At 51.9% G+C, this 24,459-nt stretch overlaps 1 protein-coding gene and 1 long non-coding RNA gene across 6 annotated transcripts in view; one reads left to right on the forward strand and one right to left on the reverse strand.

Annotated features, from left to right (window-relative positions):
• TRAF7 (TNF receptor associated factor 7) overlaps positions 1-22,454 on the reverse strand; it is a 29,370-nt gene extending 6,916 nt beyond the window's left edge. The window contains exons 1-11 of one of the 5 annotated variants that reach the window (XM_085592032.1): positions 19,116-20,565; positions 18,482-18,575; positions 12,711-12,829; positions 12,452-12,509; positions 11,311-11,402; positions 7,131-7,247; positions 5,810-5,902; positions 4,142-4,175; positions 2,089-2,272; positions 1,360-1,494; positions 60-277 (exon numbers count right to left, since the gene is read on the reverse strand). In XM_085592032.1, the coding sequence (XP_085448158.1) occupies positions 60-277; positions 1,360-1,494; positions 2,089-2,272; positions 4,142-4,175; positions 5,810-5,902; positions 7,131-7,247; positions 11,311-11,402; positions 12,452-12,509; positions 12,711-12,791 (1,012 nt within the window). In that variant the 5' untranslated portion in view covers positions 12,792-12,829; positions 18,482-18,575; positions 19,116-20,565. The other 4 variants (XM_021551074.3, XM_021551076.4, XM_085592033.1 and 1 more) reach the window with 4 other exon arrangements.
• Positions 22,455-22,490: 36 nt separating this feature from the next.
• LOC146766050 (uncharacterized) lies at positions 22,491-24,207 on the forward strand. The gene is made up of 2 exons (XR_014958498.1): positions 22,491-22,851; positions 23,053-24,207. It is a non-coding gene; the product is annotated as an uncharacterized LOC146766050 (long non-coding RNA).
• Positions 24,208-24,459: the final 252 nt, after the last annotated feature.

The raw sequence follows: 24,459 nt of genomic DNA on the forward strand, positions 1-24,459 counted from the left end.
CCAGAGAGCTGCCCTGTCCCTACAGCTCTGACCACAGAGCCCGTGTGGTGCACGCTCACCAAACTTCAGCTCCAGGTTCTTCTCCAGCTGGTCGATTTTCTCGGAGAGTTTCCCCAGCATGGAGCGCAGGAAGGCGATCTCCTGGTCCTTCTGGGCCATTGCCACCTGCATCTCGTGGAAGCGATCATCCGTCTGCTGCAGGAACTCCTTCAGACCCTCGAACTTGCAGCTCTCCAGGTGGGTCTCGTAGGTGTCCTGGTTTCCTATGAATGCACACCTGAAGGGAAGGCAGATGCTGGCTGGAGCAGGGCTCCCCTGGAGACTCCTTGCTCAGCTGTCTCCTCAAGGGAGCTCCCAGGCCTGTGTGGGTCCCCACTGTCCTGCTCCTCCTGCCAGCAGCAGGGATAATGTGGTTCACAAGCCTTCAAAGGGTGGGCTTGATCATCTTGGAGGTCCTTTCCAATTTTAATGAGTTTATGATCCTGCTGGGAGAGGCAACTGCAAGACAGGAGAAGCCAAGCAGCTCCCATTTTTTCAGCCAGGGCACTGGCCCCAAACTAGACTGTTTGTCTGGGAAGCTGCAAGGAAAAGCAGATTTTGAGCAGGAGACAGAATGTGGCATCAGTTTGTTGTGCTCACCAGAAGCCAACAAAACCAGTGGAAAAAACTGCAGGTGACCTCACCAGATGCTGACCTGGGCCTGCAGCATGGCACAGAGTCAGGGCTGCTCTGCCAGGACTTGCCTTGCTCTGCTTCTGCTAAGACATGGCTTAGGATAATGGAATCACAGAATTGCTGAGGTTGGAAAAGGCCTCTAAGGCCATCGAGTCCACTTGTTCCCCCAAGGCCACCACTAACTCACGTCCCCAAGTGCCACATCTACGTGGCATTTAAATTCCTTGGGGTGGGGACTCCACCACTGCCCTGTGCCAGTGCTGCTGGAACTTTCTGTGAACCCTCTTCTTGCAAAAGTAAACCCAAGTAGGGGCTGCCCTGGGGCTCAGGTGACAGGGAACCCTCTGAGGTGGATCAGCACTTCCCTTGCCTGGGACAAGGCCTGGTTGGACACAGCCATGGTGCTCAAATTACTCTTGTCCTCATCCTCCTCTCTTCATGCTCTGACTCTCCTCCAGCTGTTCTTCCTGTGCTCTCACCCTCCTCCTCACTGCTGCCTGCTCCCACCCAGAGGCTCAAGGGCTCCTGCAATCCCTGTAAGCCCCAGCTCAGCCTCAGGCCAAGGCACAGCCCTGGGGAGAGCTGCTCAGGGGCCTCGGTGCCAGCCCAAGGCTGCAGCAGCCAAAAAGCAGATCAGTAATGAGCTCAGTGCAGCTTCCCCAGCCAAAAACATCATCTCCTTACCCGTATTTGGAGTGGGGACACTTGATGTGCTCACACTCCTTCAGGTGAGCCTCCAGGTTCATTTTGAGCAGGGGAGGGCAGCTGGGGTTGTTGGGGCAGCGCACGGGTCTGTAATCACAGCTGCTCTCATGATCCCTGACACAGAGAGAAGCAAAGGCAGGAAAAATCAGCAACGAGTAAAAAATATTGGGAACAACACAGACCGTCAGGAGAGGAGCAAACCAGCCCTGTGAGGCTGTCAGATGATCCAAAGCCTCCTGCTCTGAGACTGCAATTCCAGCTTTAAATTCTCATTTGGCCAGAAAATTGAGAGTAATAATAGGCCACATTTTCACAGGGCACATCTACTTCTGCAGCTGATGGGCTGAGCCTTCAGGCAGCCATCAACAACAGGCAATGGGCAAACAGGGAATGCATTTAGGATGGGGAGGGAGGTAGATTTCAAATTCAGAGGATATAACCAAGAGAATTCCTCTTACAAAAAGAATCCCAAGTTCTCTACCTGACCTCAGCCAAGGAGTTTCCTCCCAGATGTGAGGAATGCACCCCCTGTCCCAGTGTTGGCCCTCAGGGAGCAGAAAACAGCATCCTCCCCCTGACACCAGCCCATCTGAGCTGTCCCCCGAAGCCACCCTGCCCATCCCTGGCACAGGCAAACAGAGCAGGAGCTGCACGGCCCCGGGGCAGGGCTGGCACAGCCTGCAGAGGCTCAGTGGAAGGAGCACTCACTTCCTGGCACTCAGCTTGATGGTGAAGGGGCAGCCACGGGGGTCCACCTCGAAGGCGGTGGGCTTGCTGCTGGCGGCGGGCCGGCAGCCGTACTTGCAGTGGATGAACAGCTCCCCGATCTGCTCGGCCACCGCGATGTTGTTCACCACCACCGTCAGCTTGGCGTTGTCCACGGGGCACTTCTCTGCCACGGAGGGAAGGGTGACACGGTCAGTGAGGGTGAGACAGGGCACCAGCATTGCCCAGAGCAATTTCCAGCGTGGAAATGGTGGTTTTTGCCCCCCCTGGGCTGCCAGGTTGTGGGGATCCAGGGCTTCCCTCCCTGGCAGGGGTCAGGAACCCATGGACAGAGATCACAGACAGTGTCTCTGGGGGCTCTGTGATCTCTGTCCATGGAAAAGAGTTTTCAATCTTACAGCATGAATTACCAGCTCTGAGTGTTTGATAGAAGTAATAATTAAGTGTGGCATGGGTGCAAAAGTAAAATTTTAGGATTCTAGATAAGGGTCCAAAGGGGACAAGCTGGAGGAAATTGGGTGTGCCTTGTCCTTTTTCTCCTTCTTCATGCCCTCCATGTCTCACTGTGGTGTTGGTATTTTTCTGTTGGTTCAGGCTGGGGACACACTGTCCAACGTAGGTGACAGATATTGGCACGTTATTGTAAATCCAGCCCAGGGAGTTTCTGGTATTTAATGTTTGTCACATCCCACTGAGGGCAGAGCCCCACACGCTGCCCTGCAGGACAGAGCTGGGCAGGGCAGCAGAACATGTGAGAGATAAACAGAATAAACAACCTGGAAACCAGCACAGACCAATTATGGCTTCTGCTTTGGCAGCGGGGCTGACAGAGACTTGCTACAATCTCGGGATTATCAATACCCCAGATTCCAACACCAGGTGAGTGGCCATGGAAAGAGCCAGGAATATTCACCCAAGGTGTGCAAGGCATTATCTTTGGTTTGTCTTGGGGTGTGGAAAAGCTACAGTTTATGTTAATCTACAGTGGTTTGAGGGGGCTGCCAATGAAAGAAACCCACACTGATTCAGAGTGCCTTGTGCTGGCTGAAGGGAGTGTTCACAGGCAGTGAGCACAAATCACCAGATGCCCCAGCCATAACCTGCTCCTCACCCAGGCCTGGCCTCAGCTCCTGCTGCCAGGAACCACTGAAACCCAGAATCCTTTAGGCTGGAAAACACCTCCAACATCATCGAGTCCAAGCCTTGGACCGATCACTGTCTCATCAACTGAGCTCTGCCACATCCAGCTGTTTATGGAACACTCCAGGCATGGGGATTGCAATTGCAAAGCCTTTTGCTACAGATCTGTGGGTTGGGGTTGATGCAGCAGAGCATGGTGGCAGGATTAACATGCAAAGCAGAGGGACCTCTTGCATGTGGAACACAAAAATCTTAAGGCAGAAAGAGCTGCTGCTCTGCAGGACTCCCCAGGGAGCCTCCTCAGGGCTCGCTGTTCTGGTAATGCCAATGGCTTGGCTCTGTGCTGAACAACAGCTTGCCAAGAGGGGCACAGTCTCGTGCCAAAAAAAGTCTTTTTTATGCAGCCAAAGTCCAACTCAAGCGGGAGCTGGTCAGCCCAGGCCAGCAGCCAGGGGCTTGGGCCCTCCCAGGGTTCTGGAAGAGCTGGGTGAGCTAAAACAGCTCAGTGGGGCTCAGTCAGGGGCCAGAGCCCTGGCACTGAGGGGATGGGGGAGAAGGTGCTGATGCCAAACGTGGCCCCTGGTTCTTTATCCAGGCAGGCACAGAAAGCTTTCAGTTTGAAATCTGTGGGTCAACTCTGGGCGAGACATGTATTATCCTGGGATTATCCACTGCATTTTCCAGGATCTGAGAACATCCTGTGCCCAGCCCTCTCTGCAGTGCCCATGCTCCAGAGTGTACCAGTGGCCCCCAGCCCCTCACTGCTGCAGTCTGAATGACAGCTTGTTTTAAGCCCTTTGGACATTTTTCTGCAGGTTTCTCTTTAGGTGAAAGCGAGTCAACCAGGAAATAACAGTGTTTTGGCTGCATCACACAAGAACAGTTCTGTACTCACCAGATGTTAAGGCACATCTCCTGCAAAACGTGTGCTGTGGAGAGAGAGGAACAGCAGTGTCAGCGTAAAACGAGAGCAGGCAAATTATTCCCTGTGGCTACTGATGGGAAAGGTGGGAGATAGCAAAGCCTGTGGCTCAGGAGCCTCAGCAGCTGTTGTGCCTGTGTTAGCTCAGCACCACAGGGCAAACTCAGGCTGCTTGCTCAGGCAGCTCAGGGTGAAGCACAGGTACTGAACACACAGTTTGGAGCTTTGACGTTCTCCCCATTCAGGATCAGGCCATGATTGTGGTGCAAGACAAAGCCAGGGTGATGTTTTGCCACACTCTGATATTCATGGGATCACGCTGGTTTGGGTTGGAAGGGATCTTAGAAATCATCAAGTTCCAATTCCCTTCCAATGGGCATGGACACCTTCCACCAGACCAGGCCTCAGAGCTCCAACCAGCCTGCTCCTGAACACATCCAAGTCTTTCCCACCCTCCACATCTGCATAGGGTTTCTCTACTTCACCCTCCACTGCAGCCCATGTCATCCCTCTCATTGCCCTGAGAAGCTCTCGGGGGAGGGTGAAGCCTGGCCTGTCTCTGTCCTTGCCCAGTCAGCCCATCACATCCATCCCTCTGCAGCCCTCTCAAGGCAGCAGAAGCTGCCCTGTCCTGCTGCCAGGCAGATGGAACAGCTGGTTTGTAACCCATTAAATTCTCTGTAAATTTGAGCGCTTTAAATAGCTCCCCTCTCTGTTCTGACAGTTCAACTTGACGAAGCAGCAAACACAGACTAACACACTGATGAACATACAGGCTGCAGCATTCATGTCCTGCTCCTGCCCTGTACATTCCCTGGAGCCTGCTCAGCCACGTTCCCTGGCCACAGAGGCAGCTCTTGGCAGGGCTGCGAGTCCCCCTCTGGAGCTGTTATCTGCTGCCCTGCTCCCGTGGCCTTTTCCTGCCCGGCACAGCTGCACTGAGCTCCCTCCAGAGCTGCCAGAGCAGGACTGCAGATGAAGCCAGGCTGCTTCCTGCAGTGGGCTTTTTTCCACATTAACCAGTAAATCTCAGTGTCTCTGGGCAGAGCTGCTTACTGGAATGGTGCAGCCAAACTGCAGCAGCTACAACACTTCTGGGGAATAGCACCCTCACTGCAATAAACAATTCTGAGCTCTGCTGCTGTTGCTACAGCCCCATCCTGGTGATCAGATCACATCAGAAGCATTAGAGCCATCTCAAAACCATCTTTCTTCACAAGTAGCACAGGAATAATATACAGCTTCTATTAAATCCCAGTAAAATGGAATCCAGAAGAATATTCATAATACCTCGTGCCTTTCATTTAAGGATCTCAAATCCCTTTGCAAGCATTAACTAAATGAAGCTTCAAGCCATTCTTGTTTTATAAGCAACATTTCCTTCACAACAGAAGCACAGCTATTCCTGGGGTGGCCAGGAGCTCCTGCGGAGCCCTTCAGGAGTTTTCATCCTCATGGAAGCCACAGCAAGGAAACTGAACGTGGCCAGGATGGGGTGGCTGACAGTACAACCCTCCTGGGAAAAGCCATCCCACTTTAAGCAAGCCCTAATTTTGCTTGACAGTCCCCAGGGAGAGACAGAGGGGACAGCCCAGGCTTGACTGAGGCTCACACAGGATGTTTGGGAGAGCCATGCCTTACCCCACAGGTTGTGATGACGGGATCCTTAAACACACTGCAGCACAGCTGGCAGCACAGCTTCACGGACGGCTGCTCTGCAAACACCAGGGGCTCCTGCAGGGCACACAGAGGGACACACACAGCGTGCATTAGTCCAAACCAAGAGCCTGCAGCTCTGCAGAAGGAATAACACAATCCCTCAGTGGTGAGCCTCAGGGAGCCTGGGGCACTCTGAGGGTTTTATTACATCAATGTAAAATTCTGTCTGGATCTGCTGAGTTCCAGTAGGGGAAGAATGAACTTGGGAATGGCTGGAGACCCTCAAGTTCATCACAAACTGGGGGCCACCAGCATCTGGCAGGATCAGCACCTGACAGCAAACTGCACAGACCAGCTTCTTTGCCACTGACTCAGTCACAAGAACTGCATGAGCTGCACTGGCTGGGACTTTGTCCTTGGTTGGCCTGAGCACAGAGTTGTCAAAATTGTGCTAAGCCTGAGCTTAAGAGTAATTTTAAAACAGCCTGCTCTCTTGTGTTTCTGAAGAATTCTGAAGGAAGAGCTCCTTCACTCCTCAGGAAGCTGAAACATTATTTCTGCTGCAGTGGGCCCATCTCTCCAGTTTTGTTAACCAACTAGGACAGCCAGCACAGGGCTCCAAACTCATCCTCCCAGAGCACCACGGCTCTCCATGCTCACATTTCAGAGCATTTCCAATCAATCTCTGCAGTTCCCTCTGTCTTTTCATCCTGTACTGCTCTCAGAAATGCAAACACGGCCCCCTGGGTTCCCAAATATGAAACAAACTCTTATCCCAGATCAGTGGCAGAACGCCACCTGACCTATTATTCATCCAGTTTGGGGTTGGTTACTGGGTCACAAGCTAAGCTCAGTTTAAAAGTATCCTTCCCCAGCATGTAGACAATTCCTTGCACCCTCCTGGGGCTTACATTTAAGTCTGTGGGGTGCCATGCAGCCCTGAATGGGGATGGGGCTCCAAATCCATAGGGAATTGTATTTTTTTGCTGCCTGGGACCAGACCACCAGCCTGAGCCTTGCAAGCTGCCATGCTCTGCTGCAGGACTCACACAGGACTTTGCACAGACTTACAGTTTTTCTGGGAAGCAGAAGAGCCTCACCATTGTCCTCGCATTCCAGGCAGGAAAATGGTACACGAGGAAGCAAAGTCAGTGGTGGAATCAAAGTTAAAAGCAGGAGTCTGAGCCAGGCACCGCACAAAATCTGCCCCTGAGAGCTCTGTGTACTCACGACAGTCCACTAAGTTACTCTTTTGACAATGAGCTTCCTAATCCTGCTCCTTCAGACAATCCCAAATACCTACTGGCTCCTCCTCTTCCTCATGGAGTGAGAACGTGGAGCGCAAGGACATGTTGGACTCGGAGTGCAAGGAGCGGACGGAGATGGCGGAGTCGGAGCGGCGCGGGGTGCTGATCGGAGGCTGCGGACACAGAGCAGCTCAGGTCAGTGCAGGCAATTCCCAAACTCCAGGCACAGCCTTCAAGTTCAGCCTTCCCCCTCCACAACACTCAGCTGCTCCACTCCCAGCTGCAGAGTGGCCCTGCTGCCGCGTGCCCTTCCCTGCACCGTGCCCAGAGACAGGAATCACTCGGGTTTCACTTCCTAAGTCAGGCTGACATCCAAATTCCAAGCACATCACCTTCTCCAAGGTGCATTCCCTGCACACTTACCGTGCACACCCGGAAAGCAATGGTCTGGAAGAATTAATCCTTCATGGAAAGCTCCGTAAATCTCCCCTAGAGACTGCTCCAGCTCCTGCAACGTCTCTAATCTCTGCAGCAGCACTTGTTGTTGCACTCACTATCTAACTTCTGCCAAATTTCTTTGCGTAAGTGTGGAGACTTCCTTCTATTGAATTCTCTGTGAGCCCGGCTCTGCTGCTTCCTGCTCGGGAGGGGAGAGCGGAGCGGACGCGGCGCGCGCCAATCCAGAGAGATCCTCTGCCTACGGTGGCCTTGGGATTGGCTTGGAGGGAGTGCTGTGCTGGAATATTAACCAGCAGCACGTCTCCAAGGTGGAGTATCAGCCACCAGCACGTAGCCAAGGTGCCACTCGGTGTCAAAGTGCCACTGGATCTGCAAACCATGGGGTGACTGGATCTGAGGATCCAGTGCAGCTGGGAGTGCAGCCACTGCAGGGTTACTCTGGAAGAGATGTTGCTGGTGGAGTGCAAAAGGTGCAGAGAGCAGGAATGAAGGTCTTCAATGAGCAGAATGGAAGCTTGGACAAAGAAATGGAAGAATGAAGCCAGAAGCTTCAGCACTTCAGACAAGGCACGATGGATGAGCATCTGCACGTGTCACACTCTCCAAGGCTTGGCTGTAGCCTCTGTCAGTCTCCAGCCCAGAGGAGTGCTGGCTGGAAGGAGCTCTGGAGATCCCTGACTGCAAAAGGGACTCTCCCTGGCCCTGGCCAGGCCTGGCACTGCCCAGGGAACAGGGAAAGCTGCACGGACCAGACTCTGCTGAGTTCCTGTCCTGCACCTTGTGGGAAAAACACTTTTCCTTGTGCTCCACCTGAGCCTCGGGAGCTGCATTCTGTGTGCCTGCCCTGGTTGAAAGTGGGTGACATCAGAGCCAAGGCCAGACAAAGGCAATGCAGGAGGGCAGTGGGGCCAGCAGGAAATGCAGCAATGGGAACTGCAAGATGAGGTTCAGAGGCTGCTGCCCTCCCCAGAGACAAAGCACGCTGCAGTCCCCGTGCAGCCTGGCTGGGCTGCAGGAGAGCAGCAGACCAGGATCCTGTTGGTTCCTCACACTGCTCTGCTGCTTCATTTTTATGATCCTGGGCTCTGAGGAACTCAGAAATGCTGCATCTGCTTAGAAGCCAAAGCATAAATGTCTTTCCTTTAAAGACAGCATATTTATTGACTAAATACATAAACCTGAAGGAGGAATGGCTATAATGAGGTAAATCCAATTTATGTGAAGCCATTCATTTTGTTATTTTCCTCCACTGGTAGCAGAAATTATTAAAATAAGCAGAATGACTGTGCATAGTTCCCACTCTGGAGGTGACAGGGGGTGAGGGCAGCAAAGGCAGGCTCTGCAGGGAGGCAGGTTTGTCACCAGCAGCATCCAGTGAGGATCACCAACAGAGAAGGGGATTGCAGCTTTCCCAGCAGGCAGGGGTGTGAGACACAGAAGGTTTGTGTAAGACTCTGGGCTCAGCTCCCTGCATCCTGGTTTGGATAATGCTGGTGTTAACTGCACAGGAGAGAAGGGGATGGGCTGATCCCTCACTCCTCCCAGGCTGTGGGGACAACACAGAATGGCAGAGGGTGTGCTGGCAGTTCCAGACCCTCTGGGTATCTGCAGCCTTGGTTTTGCCAAGCAAACAAGGATAAAATTTGAGAGACCTCATTTGTGCACTAAACATCAGGCACACCTTCAAACAGCCCAAGGATGGAAGATTGAGAGGTTTTTTGCTGGCAATTCAATCCAGCCTGTGGCTCAGAGGTGAAGCTCCCTGTAAACAACAGGCTTTGGACAGGCAGGCAGCCTCCATCCATGGTATCCAATTGTTCCAATATTCAGCAGCAATCTTTACTTGAGGCTCCCACCACCTCAGTGACAGGAGCAGCCTCCAGCTGGAGGCCCCAGCACAGCCCTGGTTCCAGCTCCATACAGGCACAGCAAGGTGGGAACCTGTGGCCCTGTGTCCAGGCAGGACAACGCCAGCCACTCCGTAATCCCTGCCCTGCACACAGAGCACACTGCTCTGCATTTGTTTCATTAACAGCAGCTTTACAAGGAACAAAAAAGGGGTGGTGGAGGTCACAGGAGGGCTCTGGCTGGTCTCCAGCTGTCTCTCTGATGGCTGAGAAGCCCTTGGCAGCTTCTGGAGGAGGGAGAACTCAGTGATGAGGAAGGGAAATCCCAGATTATTTCTTGACAAAGCAAATGAAGCTTCCTAAGAGGGTTAGTGAGTCTGCCTGGAGCAGTAGGCAGAGCAGGACCGAGGCGGTTCTGGTTTGTCAGCACCTCACACTGCTTCCTGAACCACTCGTTAATCCTCTCACTGTTTTTGCTAAAGAATATTTTTCATTCCAGGGGAAGTGGGCTGAGACTGTCCAAGAGGATTGAAGCTGGTTCCCAGCAGAGATCTCCCCCATTCTTGGCTGCACACCCCAGTTTGTGCCAGTGGAGTTTTCAAAGGAGTCAGGGAGTTTCTTTATCAGACCTGGCTAAATGAAATATTCACAGAATCCCCTCCTCTGGAAAAATACTCCCCTCTGCCCTGTGAGAACTGCCCAGCTTGTGAAAAGGGCACTGTGAGCTCAGCATTCAGCCCAGAGGATCTGTGCTGACACTCAGGGGGGGCCTGAACACTGGCCCAGCTCGTGGGGTCAGTGGTGGGCTGCAGAGCTGCTCTTGCCAAGGACACCAGGCAAATTTTCAAAGGACTTGTTAGAAAAAAGACCAACAACAAACAAAACCCCCACGGGCTCACATAAAACACAGCAAGATCTCTGAGCAACAGAAGGAACTTTATAGGATGCTGACAATAAAATTCTTTGCAATCTGGTGTCAAATTTATTTTAAGAAGTGCTGCAGCTCCTCACTGTTGCTGACCCCAGTCTCTAACTCCAGCAGCAATGATCCATTTATGCCTGCCTTGGAAATTGGGTCTTGTAACCTGACTGTGTCTACAAATACTTAATTTGAAGTTTGTTACTAACATGTTTAGATCTGAACAGAGCTTGTGGTTGTGAGATGTGGCTGGAGCACCAGAGACAAGAGAAGGTCCAGCCTCAGAGCTGTACATCCTTTCATCAATGTTTGCTTTGCTGTTCTTGATTTAATTGATTTAGCTAATTTAATTTCTCTCCAAGCAGCTAACCCTGAAGACTGTTGAATTACTAAATTACCCAAAAAGAACTTACTCAGGAGTGAGTGAGAAAGCTGGATACGAAATTGGGAACTGCTTCACCACCAAGATATTGGGAGACACAGGAATGGTTTGTGTGGGAAGCCCAGCACAGCCTGTAGTGTCCAACTTCCCAGCCTGCAGGTTTCAAACCCGCTCCCTGTGGTCAGAGGCCCCCTCTGGAGGTGGGAATAGGAATGGGTTCTATGGCCATAACTGCAGAGCCAGCTGGGATCCATCCAGCACAGAGAGTGCCTGGCCCCAGCCTCAGCCCAGACATCCCTGGCAGGGCTTGCTTCCTCCCGAGCTCCCTGCTGTCCCAGGAGCCAGGTCCTCCCTCTCAGAGAGGCTCTGGGATTTGTAGTTCCTAGGCTTTGGACCCACATAACAACCTCAAACAGTGTGAAAAGCAGCAGCAGCAGCTCCAGCCTGCAGCCCCAGGTGAGCATGAGCTGTTTCCCCAGGGCACCAGCAATGCTGAGGCTGGGCCTGCCTTTGGGGCACACGTTACACAGAGAATGATGTGGGAGGCAGAGGGGTCCAGAGGAGCTCCAGACACCCTCATTTCACTTCTGATCTGCTAAGCCAGTCAGGAGGGTCCTGACAACACTTACCATGCCATCATCCTCATCCCGTGGCGAGTAGGTGAGGGTGCTGGAGGAGGACGGGGTCCGACGGTGCTGCTTGAAAGTATTGGTCCCGTCAGCTTTACAGGGAATTAAAAAAGAAAAACAAGCATTTAGGCTCCTCAGAAACACTTCCTAGCTATGGGACAGCCTCTGTAGCTGTAAGTGTTCCTTAGAAAAGGAAAAGACTAGGGATTCTCCAATGCTAGTTCATGACTGGATGTATCAGCACAGGTAGAACAACGCTGATCTCTGAGAGCTTGCCCAGAAAAGAGCACAGGTAATATCCTGTCAGATCCACAGCTTAAAAATATTATTAAAAGGAAACTTTACACTCCCATATATCTCAGTCACCAGTAAAAATTGCCTGAATCCAGGGAGGTCTGGATATCCCTGAGGCACGGGGGAGCCATGCTAAATTAAATATGAAATATTTGTATAGAGATCATGTAACTGACTCTTATACGTATAACAGTCTAAATGTAAATATTTGGGAGTCCAAAACCATCCAGAGTCCAGGACAAATGTAATCCAAACATTTTTCTCAGGCAGATGTTCATAGCCTTATCAAAATCAGTGTCAAGTCTTTTTTGTTTCTATTAAAGGAAGGATATTTGTATCCCAAAATGAAACCAGGCCTCTTCCTACATTCACCCCACGTGCCAGGGCTCAGGCACCCCTCACCTGCTGAGCTTTGAGGAACAAGGCACAGGAATTGTAAATGAGCAGGGACATTTGCATCCCCTCCTCTCTGAGCTAAAAATGGCCACGGGGTTCTACCAAAGCTCTAGAGTGACTCACAGTCAGGCACAGAAGGAAGATGGAAATTTTCAGCATTGGTGATGATTGTCACAGGGATCAATAGGATTTGGTGCTGAGCTCAGCATCAAACCCTGTTGTACCACTCTGTTTTCAGCAAGGGCTTCCCAGGGGTACTGCTCAGTCTGCCTGAGGAGAGAAAATTCCTGTACCTGCTCATTTCCATCCTGTCAGGACACTTGGGCTGCACAACACCAAACCCAGGCCCTCAACACCTGGTTAATGACCAGAGATTCTCCCAACAGCTTTATGATCTGGAAAAGGACAACAACCACACTGGGATCACACACAGTACACGTGAAATACCCACCCTTTGTGATGGTGGTCACAGCAGAGAAGGCTGGTCCAAAAGTTGTTTCCATTCTTGTCTGAAATATCGAAAAAATTAATGTCAGGGCATTTAAAGCCTTCAGACTTTGCCTGAGCTGCTGAAATACTGCATACACATTCCCAGCTTTCATCTGTGAATAGTGACATTTTAAGTGGCTAGAAAACAGCCTGTTTCAAAAGAAAGGATGAGAGCCCAGGAAGCAGGCCTGTCCCCTGCCTGTGAGCAGCAGTGGCCTTACCCCGTTAGTGTTCTCAGAAGTTGGGATGTTTGTGGTGCCACTGGGGAAACGATTGTAGCGACCGTTCTTGTTTGAGCTCATAATCTAGGCCAGCATCTGTCAGTCATGGGAAGCTTGCTCTGTGGGAGAAGAAGGACACAAAGGGAGTTGGGCTCCTTGTGGGTATTTCCCTGGGCTCAGAGAACACTCTCCTGCAGCACAAAGCCCGAGTGTTTACCTAAACTCAAATAAACCTGGATTTTCAGAAGCAAGAGGTGAGGACAAAGATTCCTTCACATCATTCCTGGGTGAGTGTTCAGCATTTTTTAAGTATATGATTATCTCTTAATAACAGTCTCATTTCTCCCCCTCCACCAGTTCATTAGGCTCAAGTTTGCAAAGTCAAGAATTCCACAACAATAATCTGCAGAAACACATGGAATTTGCTTTCTTTAACCTCTGCTGAAACCCGATACTGCTTCAAGGCACAATTATGCTGCTGTCCCAGCAAATCTGACAAGATGCTCTCAGTCTCCTTCAGAGCCAGGACACCCTCAGGAAGGAGCTGCAGTTCCTCTGCCATCACACAGAGGTGCTCCTGGCTCAGGCAGGAGTTTCCCTCAGAGAGAACAAAGCTCAGCCTGGCACTGGGGAGGTGAAGTGGCTCAGGTGTTTCTAGCAATTGGTTTTCTCATACCTGGGAGTGACAAGTCCTAAATCTCCAAGCTCCTTATAAAAACACCACTGTGATATCTCCACTTTACAGAAAGGGAAACTGAGGCTCAGAGAGAGACAGGATCCCAGCAGGCAGCTGTGACCTGGGATTTGGCAGGGATTCCCACCTCCCTGGAGAGCCCTGGCACACCCTGCACACGCATTCTGAACACTGCAAAGGTGACACTGGGCCAAGCTCTGCTCAGGGCCTGACACAGCATTTCAGATCTCCCTGCAGCTCTGGACCCAACAGCTGGCAGGCAGCCAGGAACAGCAGAATCCTGAGCAGGGGATTGCTGCTCAGGTCTAAACTCTCAGAAACAACTACGCTCAAAAATTATAAAAAACCCAAAATCCCAAAGAAAAACCAAACAAACGGAAACCCCGAAACCAAACCCAAAACCATCTGAAAAACCAGGGATCTGGATAATGTTTTCCACACACGTGACAGCGCTGTCCTGGCTGCTTGCAAATGCCAGATCCCCGAGGAGATGCTGAGCACAGAGTCTGGAGTTGTCTCAAAAGCAGCAGGAATGAAGCAGAGTTGTGCTGCAGCATCAGGGAGACCTGAAGAGTTTAAAGCTGGGTTCCAGCAAGCCACAGGTTTGGCTTTGGCCACTGGATCCTTTTATTCCTGTCTGTGCTCCTGAGGGCACAGAGAGCAAGCAGAGGGAGGGTGGGAGAGGGCAGACAAAGGGTTTGGGCCACTGGCCCCAGAAGATCTGAGCCCCACTGACTCAGCTTCTCTCCCTCTGGCAGCCTTGGATGAGCCACTGGAGCTCTCAGCTTCCTCCCAGCAAAAATTCCCCCCTTGTGCACAAGCGTGATGATTCCCCTCTTCAACTACAAAGGCTGAAGATGAGAGGTCTCCAGCTGGGGCCTCCAGATGATGCAGTGCTCATAAATTAAGCAAAGCAAGTACTTCCACGAGTGATGGCACCAACTGCCACATTTCCCAGGATTTCCTGTCTCAAGGCTGTATTATCTCATGTCCAGTAACGTGTACATCCCTAAAATTCCCCACTCCACAGGTTCCCTACATCTAGCAGTACACCCAGGCTCACCACTCTCCTCTGGAAAAGGGATTCAGGACTCTGCTCCTCCCATAATTGGCTGGAAATAGAGAAATATTCAAATTTCCAGGGATACAAATCAATGCAACACCTTCCCACACGCCCTTTATCCTGCACTGCTCCAAGGCAGGAGCAGGGATTTGCTCCCACTTCGTCAGCCATGCCTGCTGAGGTTAAGGGAACCTTGCATATCAAATATTCCTCCTGGGGTTTAGGGCAAACAGTCACTCCCAGATGGGAATAGAGGAAACCCACCCTGATGGAGGCTCGTGGGCTGTCTGGAGACTCAGGCACAGCTTCATTACTCTCATTTTCAGGGTATGCATCACCTTCAGATGGAACAGATGGAGACTCAAGCAATGAGAAACACTCAGAGACAGGGAAAACAAAAATTGGGGTAAACTGACAGCGTGAGGAGTTTTGATATAATTAAAGGTCAGAGCAGACATGCCACAAACAGTGACTGCAGCCACTCTAGCCATGCAATGACCCTTCAAACCCTGCCTGGAACCCCCAATAAATCCAAAGTGGGGAAGGGAATGTGGAACACAGGGATTTCCCACTGACTGCTTGACTGTGCTTGCAGTCAAGCTTGACTGTGCTTGCAGCTTGGCTGAGCAAGGTACCTGCAGCAGCAGCAGCAGGGAGCCTGCTGGTGTCTGCTGCAAGCAGAGACCAGAGGAATGTGAGCAATGGAAAAAATGTCCAGCAGAATATCAGGCAGGCTGCACAAGCCCAGCTGCCACAGCAATATCTGACTGCAGCCCAAACCTCTGCACCCACCACAGACAGGAGCATTTCTGCAGAGCAGATGCCTCTCCAAAGCATTGTCTGACAAGCTCCTCACATCTTCCCTTCCATCTGAGAATCTTCTCCAACTGATATCAAAGAATGTAAAAGGAGGGAGAAAAGAGCTGATGGTGCCAACATTAATACCAACTTCCTACAGCACTTGCAAAAATCTCTGCCAGATCTCTGCACCTCTGCTTGGCATCTGAACCCTGCCAGCTACACTGTCCTGTGCTCCCAGGCCTGGAGGATGAGTGTCCCTCTCGGGTGGCTGGTGCTGGGAACCCAGCCTGTGATCACATTCCCCTTGCCTGGATTTAATTTTTTAACATGCAACATCAGTGTTTTTTACAGTAAACAAAGAGGGGGGGGGAATCTCCTCTGGAAAAGGGAAGTTGTTGGGACCCAATATTCAGTAAATCCCACAGCTGATCATAACCAGATGTGAAGAGGGGGGCAGGGATAGGTTTCAGCATTTGCACATCACAGGGATCAACTCGAGGCTTTTGAGACTCAATGAGAAGAAAAGCCTTAAAATCCTACTTTAGTAATTCAGGCAAGAAAAAACCCAACCAGCAGCAGCTGCAGAGGCAGCTGCAGAGGAAAGCAGTGCTGCCTCTCCCCACTGCTGAGGGAAGACCCAACGGGATCAGCCACAGAGCACCCCATAACTGCACCTCAGAGCTGGAATCAGGACCAGTGGCCTGGCTAATTCCTCCTCTCTGCCCACTGAAGCTCTCCTGGAGGTTACTCACCCCCAAGGAAACTGCTGGGCTGGCAAATTGTCCCAAGGCAGGCACGATTATCCTGCTCTGGCTGGCATGAACTTCCTTATCTCACTGCTCGGGTATCTGTGGCGTAAGACACGAGCTGCTGCTCCTCTTACAACACTGCATGCACAACAAGAAGGGTTACACATTCTTGAGAGTATTGGCACACCCCCGGGGAAATACTCCCACGAAAGCACCGACAGCTCCCTGGGAGGAGGGCGGCACACACAGGTGCCAAGGGCACAGGGTGTTTGTGGGGTAATTAACTCCTCTGGCACCAGCAGCACCTCAGCTGCACCTCCTCAGGGTGACGAGGACTGTCAGCATCTGGTCTGACCTGCACAGCACGGGGTGTGGAGTGCAGAGCTGCAGCAGATCCCCACACTGACTCCTCTGGATGGACACCGGAGCAGAGGCAGACAGTGCAGCCCACTGGTCACTCCTCAGCCAGGGAACAGCAGGCCAGGGATCCCAGCAGCACTGCTGAGACAGCCTGGCCCAGCCCCCTGGGGCAGATGGGCAGGAAAAGCCAGCAGTGAAGATGATGGGCAGGAAAAGCCAGCAGTGAAGATGGGCAGGAAGAGCCAGCAGTGAAGATGATGGGCAGGAAAAGCCAGCAGTGAAGATGATGGGCAGGAAAAGCCAGCAGTGAAGTCACTGCCTCTGCAGGTGACACTCAGCTCTTCCCAGCAGTCAGTACCAGCTGGTGGTGGAGAGCTTATGAGAAACCCCACAAAACTAAGAAGACAAAGAGGTTGCAGAGGAGCTAAAATCTAAAACAGCTGACCCAGCAGGACATTTCTTATGCTCTTTAGATGTCAGTCGCTGCAGGAAGGACATAAAACATGAACAGAAGCTCAGCCTTACTGACAGGACGTGGCACCTCCACCTGATGAATCTCTGGAACAGTCTTTTTACTGTTTATAAGTTTTTCTTCTAAGTCACACCAGCTTTTGTGAGTGCCTTACAGTGAGACCATAATTGTACTGAGCCGTCATCAATAAAAATAAAAGGGATATTTTTAATTGCTGCTACTTTTACCAGCGCTTGCACTGACTGCAGGACTGAGAGTTCAACAGCTGTTTGAACACTGCCATGCCTTTGAACAAATGGAGTTCAGAAGGAAAAGCATTTCATATGGTGCTTTTCCTAAAGGATAATGAAGCCTTGGGATAGAAGAATATTTGCAATACTTCATGTTAAACCCTGAAACTGTAGCTTTCAAATGTTCCCATAGCTGGATCAAAAGTGATTGCTCTGGTGAAACGAAGCACCTTAATTTTTTCCAGAAAAATAAAATTAAATTAGAACTCAGATCAGATGCCAATATTCAGTGCTGTCCATGACACAAAGCTACATTTGAAATTTTATTTCCATTTCAGGTAACCTGGGGGGATCCACACACAAAACCATTTTTGTTATGCAGCCCAGTTCTGACCCTGCAACCAAAATTGTTCTGTGTGGGCTCAGCAGCTCCTCAGTCACTGCTGGGCAGGAACAGGCACATCCACAGCTCTGCCACACAAGGACCTTAATCAAAAGGTGCTTTAAAAGTTGGCCCTGCCACTGCACAACTGCTTGCTGTGGCTCTCACAGCTTGTGCTCTTCCACATGCTCCCTCAAAGAACAGAGAACATCACATTGCTCAATTGTGGATTTGGTGAAAGAAAAAGAATAAAACCCCAGCCAAGCCCTGAAACCAACAACATCCTCCCACTCCAAGGCAGAAATCTCAGTGCTGCTGCAGTTCCTCGGGAGGGAAGAGTCAGCTCTGTGCGAGGCAGATCCTGATGGAAGGTACCACACTTCAGAAGCTGAGAGCAGTCACCCTCACCACTCACACCACACCTGGTGCTCCTCAGACCTGTCTGACACAGAGAACAAGTGGCTGCCAAGACCCCACGGGGTCCTGTGGGCTGCCTCAGCTCTGCTCTTGCTCTCCCTGATGCAAATCTGAGAGAGAGGGGCCTGCAGCTCAACTGAAAACCCCTGGGGGATGGAGAAATTTGGCTTCTGCTCTTCCAAGGAAGCCAGAGCAATGTTTGTCTCACCTGGATTCTGCTCTCCTGGAGTCCTGCAAGAGTCAAAGCAAAGCTCCCCTCTCCTTTATTCCCCAATTCCTGTGCCATGGCTGAGGCCTTTTCCAGCTGCTTTGCCTTATGGTTGGCTGCACTGCATCCTCTGGAAAGCTGCAACCACCCCACCACACTATGGGATTCTTCCAGATTAAAGTCATAGCAAACCTGAGCCCATAGCCATGACTCAAAAAGCACAAAGTAGCACTTCCACCCCCTGCTCCCCCCAACATCCTCCAAAGTTTTGGCACCTCGTGACACACACGCTTCTCTGCCCTCTGGATGCAACTAGAACACTTCAAAGATCCAGCTTAAATACATCATCTTCTTCTTCAGGAAAAAAAAAACAAAAGACAGCAAATTCTAGTCACCTGCTCTTTTTTTGTACATTCCCTTGGGTTTTGCTGCTGAAAACAAGCAGGAGGCACCTGTAGACACCAACACTCATCGATCAAATTAGTGATCCTGGGAGAAACAAAAGCAAATCCTTGATTCCAAAAGAAAACAGGAGATGTGGACACTTCCACCACGGCAAATCTGCTGACAGCTTTGAGACAGAAGCACCACTCAGTGTCCCACAACCCCAAACCCCACAGATTAAACTCTCCCCCAGGGTGACTCAGAATTCCAGGGGACACAGCCTCTCTTTACAAACTTATTTTCTGTGTTCACAGCTCTGCCTAAGGAATAGTGAGGATTTCCCACTTCTGGAACACCAGACTAACCTCAGGACACTCTTGCCAAGTTGCTGCAATCAAGCACTCCGTGCCCTTGCAAAGGTCACTCTGAAGGACCAGAAAATCAGGGTGACACAGCTGCAGCTGCTGGAGGGGCCACAGGTACCCCCGTCCAAGCTGCTGCAGGACTCAGGTACCTCCTGCTCCCTAAGGAGGGATGAAAACAGTTCCTCCCTCGCTGCTGAAGGGGAGCAGCTTCCCCGGGAATGCTGCCGAGAGCCTGACACCCAGCACCCGGAGCAAACACTTCTCCTTGGAGCAAACTCACCCTTGGCCATCGTGGAGCGGCAGAGCCCGGCAAGATGCCACCACCATGCCCGGTTCCTGAGCTGGGGACAGGCTTCTCCCCGGCCAAAGTGCCTCTTCCGCTACGTGTGTGCGTGTGTGGATCGCTCCCCGGTGATGTAAACACAAAGGCATGCGGAGCAGTGGGCGATATGTAAATGCAGCTGGAAAATCCCACAGCTCAGCCAATCTCCACGCTGCCTCCCAGCTTTGCCCCGGCTGCTCCGGGTTCAGTTCAGTGCAGGAAAAACATCCCTCTCCCAGCACACACGGATTTATTCCCCCGAACACAGAAAGCTCCTGAGACAGAAAGGCCCTTCGCTCGCTTTAAGGGGAGTTTGAGTTTCTCACCCTCTTTTATAGTTCCCCAACTATTCAGAATTCTGCATGACAAACAGCATCGCGCTCTTTGCCTGGAGAGATTATCCAGGGAAACCCAGTGACCCAAAAAGGCAGAACTGGGGAGCAGGACTCGGCTGAAACACAGCCACTGGTGGTGGTGGGGGACTCCCACTGCCAGGACACCCCTCCCAGAGCTGGGGCAGCCCCAGGAGCAGGCACTGCCCCGCTCCAGCCCCCAGGACACCTCCTTCAAAGGCATCTCTGAACCTCCAAGGCTGTGTGTGGCAAACACATTTCTCTCTCTCTCAAGATTTTTCATAGAGGTGCACAGAGAGAAATGAAAGAGAAAACAATTTCTATTTCTGCTCCTTGTTTTGCCCATGTGGAATGTGTTTGGAGAATTGTTTACCTGGGGTGATTGCTTGATTAGATTCTGGTGAGGATTGTTTGAGCCTGACAGCCAATCCAACCCACCTGGGGCTGCACTCTCAGAGAAGGTCATGAGTTGAGTTAGGGTCAGAGAAAGTAGTATGTAGTTTTAGTACCCTCCTTTTATATAGTATATTAATGTATTTTAGCATAGTTATAATAAAGAAATAATTCAGCCTTTTGAATTGAGTCAGACATCCTCATTTCTTCCCACTGGGTTCACCTGCATTTACAATAGCTGTGCTTGAGGCAAAGCAGGAGCAGCTTGAATGGGTAATTTGGGGTGCTGCTGCCTTTAGGCTCCAGGGGGACTTGCTGGGCTCAAAGAGGGGTGACACGTACCCGTGTGAGCATCCAGCTGCCTCCCTCCTTGTCCCAGCTTCCCTACACCCCCCGATCCAAGCCATGGGCACAGGGACTGCTGGTGTGTGCAGATAAAAACCGGGAGGGAAGAGCTCCAACAGACTGAACACAGACCAGGAAGGATTTTCTCTCCTGTGCACTCCTCCTGCCACACCTGGGCTTGGCCGGGATAACCCGTGAGAAAGGCACAGTCACGCTCCAGGAAATGCCACAGCCAGGCCAGCAGGGCTCGGAAGGTCCCTGGCAGCAGGGGAAGGCTCAGCCCCCGGGGTGACCGATGGCTGAACCCCACTGGGGCTGCAGAGCGCCCAGGAGCAGCCCCAGGAGCAGCCCCAGGAGCAGGGCAGGGCTGGCAGCAGCACACGGAGCTCTGCAGCCACCCAGAGCCTGCAGGGCTCCCCGAGGCCCTGGCAGAACCTCGGGGAAGGGAAGGGCTGACTGCAGGCAGGGGACACAAACTTCCACCTGCAGCTCACACGTGGCTCCAGGCCACCAGGGGCTGTGCTGCCCCAGGAGTGCTCACCCTGGAATCCCCCAGCTCAGGGAACCAAACCACCCCAAAACCATGGATTGGTTTGTTGTTTTTTTTTTCCTTCCTTGAGCCCAATCAATATGAAAACCCCTGTTTGAGTATGAGCAATGAAGGTATCAGCATCCCCTGCCTGGAAACACCACTGTGGCTCAGGTTTCCCATTTCCACGGGGTAAAACGTTCCCTCCTTGAGGCAGTGTTGCCTGCATACAAACCAAACCCAGCGCTGGAGCTTCAGCCTGTCCCTTCCCTGCTCCACACAGGGGACCCAGGGCCTGGAGGGAATCCAGCAGACTGCAGACAGGACCCGCTCCTGCAGCTTCCTGCAGGATTTTAGGGATTTCCCTTGCCAGGGGAGGTGCAGGTTGCACATCAGGAGGAATTTCCTCATGGAAGGGGCTGCCCAAAGAGGTTTGGAGTCTCCATCCCTGGAGATGTCCAACGTGGCACTCAGAGCTCTGGGCTGTGATCAGTCACAGGATGGACTCTGTGGTTTTGGAGATTTTTTCCAACCTAAACAATTCTGGGATTCTGTGATCTGAGACTACTTTCACCCATCAAAGGCTTTCTGGAACCATCCTTCACCCCCAAACCCTCTCCTGCAAGCCCCACCATCCTCGCTGTGGCTGGAAGGAGCAGCCAAAAACACTTGAGGCCAAAATGCTGCAGCTTTTAAAGCTGTTTAAGAGGAACCCGAGTGCTCAGTGCAGCCTGGAAACACATCGCTGGGGGGGGAAAAACACGCAGGGAGGCAGAATTACACTGCTGGGATTGAAACAAAGGCACAGCAACGTTGCCAAAGTGGCAAAGACAACTGCTGGGTCACAGTTCTTGGGACAATTCTGGAGCCACTCCTGTAACACCCACCGGCCCTGCCGCTGCCTCTGAGCCCAGCAGAGCTCCAAAGGAAGGGGAACCCAAGGGAAATGCTCCCCGCTGCCCTTCCCAGCACACGGCTCAGGGATCCCAGAGTTTGGCAGCGTCTGTCAGCGGGACAGCGGCTGCAGCGGCGGGGGACAGAGCCCCAGAGCTGGCTTGAGGCGAGGTTGGCACAATGCACAGCCCATAAGGGCAGGGGACAGAGCCCCAGAGCTGGCTTGAGTAGAGGACAGGTCGGCACAATGCACAACCCGCAGGTCACAGCCCCGACCCACACCTGCACCTCTGCGGCAGCCACGGAGAGCCACTCCCGGCCAGCCCACGCTGTGAACACTGTGGGCCCAAAGCCCAGCGAAACGAGGCTCCCGGGAGGGCAGGGAAACACCGGCAGCAGCAACACGTGCTGCGGTCGGGCACGGAACGGAGCGGAAAACGACAAAACCGAGCAGAAAAAGCCGCAGCTACGCGATGACACCCAGCCAACACACCGGCGGCAGTGAGCGGGGCCGGAACAGCGCAGAGGATGCTCCAGCTGCTCCGAGCGCCCCACAGAGCCGCCGGCACCCCGGGCACAGCGGGCGGCGGGCACCGGGAGCCTCCGCCGGCCCCTCCGCGGCCCGCGGCCCTGCCCCTCCCGTGGCGGAGCCGCCCGGCGCGGCCCGCCCGGCGCCCCCCGGCCCGCCCGTACCTCCCAGCGGCGGCGGCGGCCGCAGCGCCGGTGCCCGGTCCCGGCACATCGCGCCCGGGCCTGCTCCTCACCGGCGCCCGGCCCGGAACTGCCGCGCGCAGCGCTCCTCGGGACTTGTAGTCCCGTGCGCCGCTTCCTGCCTGTTCTGCCGAGTCGCATGGACTACAACTCCCAACACGCCCCGCGGAGAGCCACTCCATGCTACAACCGCTGTTGCTACTGGTTCTGCCCGGCCTACTGCAGTGACCAATCAGAAGGTGGCAACTACCGCCTCGGGCCACGCTGCGCTGCGCGTCGCCATTGGTGGAGAGGACAACAGCGACCAATCAGTGCTGCTAGAGGTGGGGCGGTGGTCACGCCAACCGCTGGAGATTGGCTGTGCCCACAGCAGGCTGACCAATAGTGGCGTGGCAGTGGCCATAAAAAACGTAGCGTGGCGCGAGCACGTTCTTTCCAGCCAGAGGCGCGGCGCAGGAGAGGACGAGGGGTGAGGGAAGCGCGGCCGGTACCGGCGCTATTACCGAGGGCGGGCCGGTGATGATCCACACTAACCTTTCTGACACCTCGTCTGAGGGCGGCGGGCGGCCGCAGCCCCTGCTGAGCAGCCCCTGCTGAGGCCCGCGGAGCCGCGGCCCGGCGGGGCGGCCGGGCGGGCTCTGCCCTCACGCGCTGCCTTCTCTCCCCTCAGGGCTCGGCGGGAACCGGCGGCGGCGTCCCGGAGGCTCCGTGCCCCGTCCCCGGCACTCCCCGGCGGTCTGGGCCGCTCGAAGGCGGCGTTCGTGATAGTAAAAAGGTTTTTAAATCGTGGGGATTTAGGGTTAGAAGGAAAATTAAGCTTATTAGGCCCTGAAAAAATACCCTGGGTACATGTAGGCCTTGTACATTGCTAGAACAGCACCTCTGTAGCTAGTACATTATAAATTATATAGTTGTTAGATGTGATGATTGTTTAGTAATTAAATATAATTACTGTTTAATCGTAAGAATAATCATGAGAAACTGGTCAGAGGCCTAGGGAAGTTCACGAGAAACTCGTGCTTGAATAAAGTCAATGTATACAACAGAACAATGTTAGCTTAATAATTTGTAAGTTACAGCAAATATTAATGAATTAATAATTAAATATTAATTAATTAATAATTTAAATTCGCAAATATTGCCACTAATATTACATCTGTAATGTTAGAAAGTTATGCTGTATTCTCTTACGTAGTGGGTTAAATATAGTTTTAAGTTCCAACAGAAGGTTAAAATAGAGACGATGTTTGTGGGGGGAGTATTTTTTTTTAGGAATGAGATACTCGTTTAGAGGAACACCTAAATCTTGAAAAGGAATTTATGGTTTTCTTATCAGAAGAAGCTAATTTCTTCAGGCCTTGCTCGATTTGAAGGTGCCTTAGGGTTTAAAGGAAACAGTTGATATACAACAGAGAGTTCTTGTTTTAAATAAAATGTATGCATAGCCATGAGGAATATATGAATATGCAACAGGCCGTTGCTTTTAAGGTTATTCCTTTGTTCACAAGGGATGCTTTTTGTGACTTAGTGTCCGAGAGCATGATGTCTGTAATTCTTTGCTTTTTATTGTCTTGTAATTGTCCTAACTCGAAACTTTATTACTCTGATTGTATTACTACTTTTATAACCATTTTATTATTACTAAACTTTTAAAATTTTTAAAACCAAGTGATTGGCATTTTTCACAGAAGATAACAAATTACTCCTGTAATGTTTTCCCAATCTCAAGCTTTACTTGTAAATGCTTTACTACTGTATTTCAACTTTGGTTTCTATATAAAGTAAATTTTGTAGCTTACAGGTGAATAAAGTTTTGAAAAATCTGTTTTTTTCTTCTGTTTATCAGCATTTCTCCACAGACTGACTGGAAATGCTGTAACTGGAGTGCATTAAGTTTGCAGCACTTTGCTCAGCCCCACTCCCTTCTTTGCAATCTTGGGAGTCACTTTGGTTTGATGGCAACTCCGACACTGTGCCAGGGCTGGGCAGCCCTTTTTGGGGAGAAATTCTCCCAATACCCAGTTCAAACTGTTATTCCCTGGTTCTGCTGTGTAGATCCAGATGGTTTAGAGGCTGA

This window comes from Lonchura striata, chromosome 14, assembly GCF_050655825.1.
Source record: "Lonchura striata isolate lonStrDom1 chromosome 14, ASM5065582v1, whole genome shotgun sequence".
NCBI lineage: Eukaryota > Metazoa > Chordata > Aves > Passeriformes > Estrildidae > Lonchura > Lonchura striata.